Consider the following 3,582-nt stretch of genomic DNA (forward strand, 5'->3'; position numbering starts at 1 on the left):
ACTGACTACTGACTGACTGACTGACTGCTGACTGACTCTTTGACTAGCTGACTGACTGGCTCTGACTGACTGGTATTGTTGTGTTCTGCTTCCAGGGAGGGATGATTCTCAACACAGCTATGAAACAGTCACACAAGTGGAGGGTGAGAATACACTTTGAAGTAATATTCTTTCACACTATACTTATGTTTCTGCCCATTCCATGTCTAATTCATCCCCTCTTACCTCTCCTCTCTCTCTACATAGTCCATTATGCCAGGCCCATCATAATATTGGGTCCCATAAAGGACAGGGTAAATGATGACCTGCTGTCGGAGTTCCCTGACAAGTTTGGATCTTGTGTCCCTCGTAAGTATTGACCCTTCACAGAATAACCATTTGCCTGCTTAGTACTCCAGTGGTTTACATTGATCTATTGACAGGGGGATTGATTAACAGCCTGAATGACCACTTGGCCCTTCCCCTACAGACACCACACGGCCCAAGCGTGAGTACGAGGTGGACGGGCGGGACTACCACTTTGTGTCGTCACGGGAACAAATGGAGAAGGACATCCAGAGCCACCGTTTCATCGAGGCGGGCCAGTACAACAGCCACCTGTACGGCACCAGCGTTCAGAGCGTCCGCCAGGTGGCAGAGCAGGTACAGACAGCACAGATCAGAGACCCTGTGAAACAAGCTTTGGAGATACATCATCATTGTGATATTTATATTATATTACATGAGAGGGATGATACATTAGGCCAATCTACATTATTTAATATGCTCACAACAACAGCTGTTGTTCTGTATTGATTGGCTTACGAAGTGAAAAGGGATCTGGCTGATTGAATCCCCTCCCCTCTCTCCCTCCCTCTGTTCTCTCCCCCTTCTCTCTCTCCCTCCCTCTGTTCTCTCCCCCTTCTCTCTCTCCCTCCCTCTGTTCTCTCCCCCTTCTCTCTCTCCCTCCCTCTGTTCTCTCCCTCTGTTCTCTCCCCCTGCCCCCTCCCCAATGTTCCCTTCCCCCTCCTCTCTCTTCCTCCATCTCTCCCTACCCTTACCCCTCCTTTGCTATGAGTAGCAAGGAAAACACTGTATACTGGACGTATCGGCCAATGCTGTCCGCAGACTACAGGCCGCTCAGCTTCACCCCGTCGCCATCTTTGTCCGGCCCAAGTCACTGGAGAATGTCCTGTATGTACACACACAACACATACATACACACACACTTACATACACAGACACAGACACACAGACTCACACACTAGCTATATAATTGTGTGTGTGTGTTGTTGTTGTTATGCAGAGAGATCAACACTCGACTGACAGAAGAGCAGGCCAGAAAGGGCATGGACCGCGCTCTCAAACTGGAACAGGACTTTCTAGAGTGTTTCTCAGGTAACACTGTCTAGAACACTGTGGGCTGTAATTCCATGAAGCAGGAATGTGTTGACCTAATTAGCCTCTAACTCTGCATGTGGAGTGTGACTTGATCTTCATGTTTGCTCATAAAAATGTTATGCGTGACACCACACACAGATACATATCTGACATTGTCTCTCTATCTCGCCCTCTCTCTCTCTCCCTCTCTCTCTCTCTCCCTCTCTCTCTCTCTCTATTTCTCTCTCTCTCTATTTCTCTCTCTCTCTATTTCTCTCTCTCTCTCTCTCTCTCTCTCTCCCTCTCTCTCTATTTCTCTCTCTCTATTTCTCTCTCTCTCTCTCTCCCTCTCTCTCTATTTCTCTCTCTCTCTCTCTCTCTCTCTATTTCTCTCTCTCTGTCTCACTCTCTCTATTTCTCTCTCTCTATGTCTCACTCTCTATCTCACTCTCTCTATTTCGCTCTCTCTCTATTTCTCTCTCTCTCTCTCTCTCTCTCTCTCTCTCTCTCTCTCTCTCTCTCTCTCTCTCTCTCTATTTCTCTCTCTCTCTCTCTCTCTATTTCTCTCTCTCGCTCTCTCTCTCTATTTCTCTCTCTCTCTATTTCTCTCTCTCGCTCTCTCGCCCTCTCTCTATTTCTCTCTCTATCTCTCTATTTCTCTCTCTCTCTATTTCTCTCTCTCTATCTCTCTATTTCTCTCTATTTCTCTCTCTCTCTATTTCTCTCTCTATCTCTCTATTTCTCTCTATTTCTCTCTCTCTCTGTATCTCTATCTCTCTCTCTCCCTCTCTCTCTCCCTCTCCAGCTGTGGTGGAAGGAGACAGCTTCGAGGAGGTTTACCACAAGGTGAAGACGGTGATCGAGGAGCAGTCGGGGCCTTACATCTGGATCCCCACCCGGGAGAGGCTGTGAGGCTGCCCCATAACCCCAACCACCCTCAGACAGTCTGCCCTCCAGCCCAACCAGGGCAGAGAGACAGAGAGAGAAGGACACCGAGACAGACAGACAGAGGGACACGTGAAGATAGAGACAGGAGGGGAAACATAATCACACAGAGAGAGAGAGACACAGAATAACACTAAAAGAGACACATGAATAGAAACACAGAGAGATAGACATGGACGGTATTTAATAAATATGAATATATTATCAATGTGTGGTGAGTACTGAGAAAGACTGGACAGGGGTGACCCAGTTGGGTGTGGCAGGGCAGGGCAGGGGGCGTCCCCGGGATTAGCACAGGGTAAATGATCCACCATCTCTCCCTCTCCTTCTCTCTGTCTCATTGGCTGCCTTTGACATCCCCGCCGACAAGGTGGCAAAACCATCAGCATCCATCTGATCCTTCCTTTTTTATATCCCTTAGCCTTCTCTCCTCCTCCTTCTCTCCTCCTCCTATCTCCCCTCTCTCCTTTCAGGACATGAAAAGGAGGGAGAGAGAGAGAGAGAGAGAAGGAGAGTGAATAGACTATGGAAGGACACACAGATCCTAGTGGGTTCCTCTAATCCAGAGGAGGCTCTTTTCTAGTGAAGAGGCTTTGCTCTATGAACAACATCCCACTAACCAAGACTGGCATTTGCTCAATCACCCACGAAAAGCATTGCAAGGACATTTTTTAAAAGCAGCACAAATTAAAACTCAAAAGTTGAACTTGTGCATGCGTCCTCAGAGGACTCAGAGATGGGAGTTGAGGAAAATGATGGATATTAAGAAGAACCAACAGAGAAAAAGAAGAAGAAGAATGGCCACCCGTCTTTCTGTTTTCCCCTCCGTTTTGATGGTGGGAGGTTTTTAGCATGTCTCAACAGAGAGAGGAGCAGAGCGGTGCAGACAGGGAAAGAGGGGGGTGTCTTTCTTGTGTGCAAACTCACTGTGTGCATTGACAATGGAAGACCTCACAGTATAACCACTGGGTCTCTTCTGTACCGCACACACAGTCAGCCGTACAGTAGTTCTAATCCACCTGGCTGTTCTCCAAAAGCACTGGTTGTTCTGCTTGTTTGCAACAGACAGGCAGATCCCAGGCTGAATGTTCTCTTAATGCACAACAGCAGAATTCTTATGTTCAGCTCCTTAGTGTGAAGAGCCCCGCAGCCAATTCTCTGTTCACTCTTCCAAAAAGACCCCTCAACAACCCACACACAGTGTTCTCACTGGCCGCTCTGAGCAGTGGTGTGTGTGTGTGTGTGTGTGTGTGTGTGTGTGTGTGTGTGTGTGTGTGT

The 3,582-nt window shown here is 47.9% G+C and overlaps 1 protein-coding gene across 1 annotated transcript in view; it reads left to right on the plus strand.

Annotated features, from left to right (window-relative positions):
- The window catches only part of LOC120021063 (disks large homolog 4-like), a 152,143-nt gene extending 148,561 nt beyond the window's left edge, over window positions 1-3,582 (plus strand). The window contains exons 15-20 of the mRNA XM_038964713.1: window positions 96-143; window positions 247-348; window positions 470-642; window positions 1,061-1,173; window positions 1,286-1,377; window positions 2,165-3,582. Coding sequence (XP_038820641.1) covers window positions 96-143; window positions 247-348; window positions 470-642; window positions 1,061-1,173; window positions 1,286-1,377; window positions 2,165-2,271 — 635 coding nt within the window. The 3' untranslated portion in view covers window positions 2,272-3,582. The remainder of the gene's footprint in view (window positions 1-95; window positions 144-246; window positions 349-469; window positions 643-1,060; window positions 1,174-1,285; window positions 1,378-2,164) is intronic.

The sequence above is a fragment of the Salvelinus namaycush genome, chromosome 26 (genome assembly GCF_016432855.1).
Source record: "Salvelinus namaycush isolate Seneca chromosome 26, SaNama_1.0, whole genome shotgun sequence".
Taxonomy (NCBI): domain Eukaryota; kingdom Metazoa; phylum Chordata; class Actinopteri; order Salmoniformes; family Salmonidae; genus Salvelinus; species Salvelinus namaycush.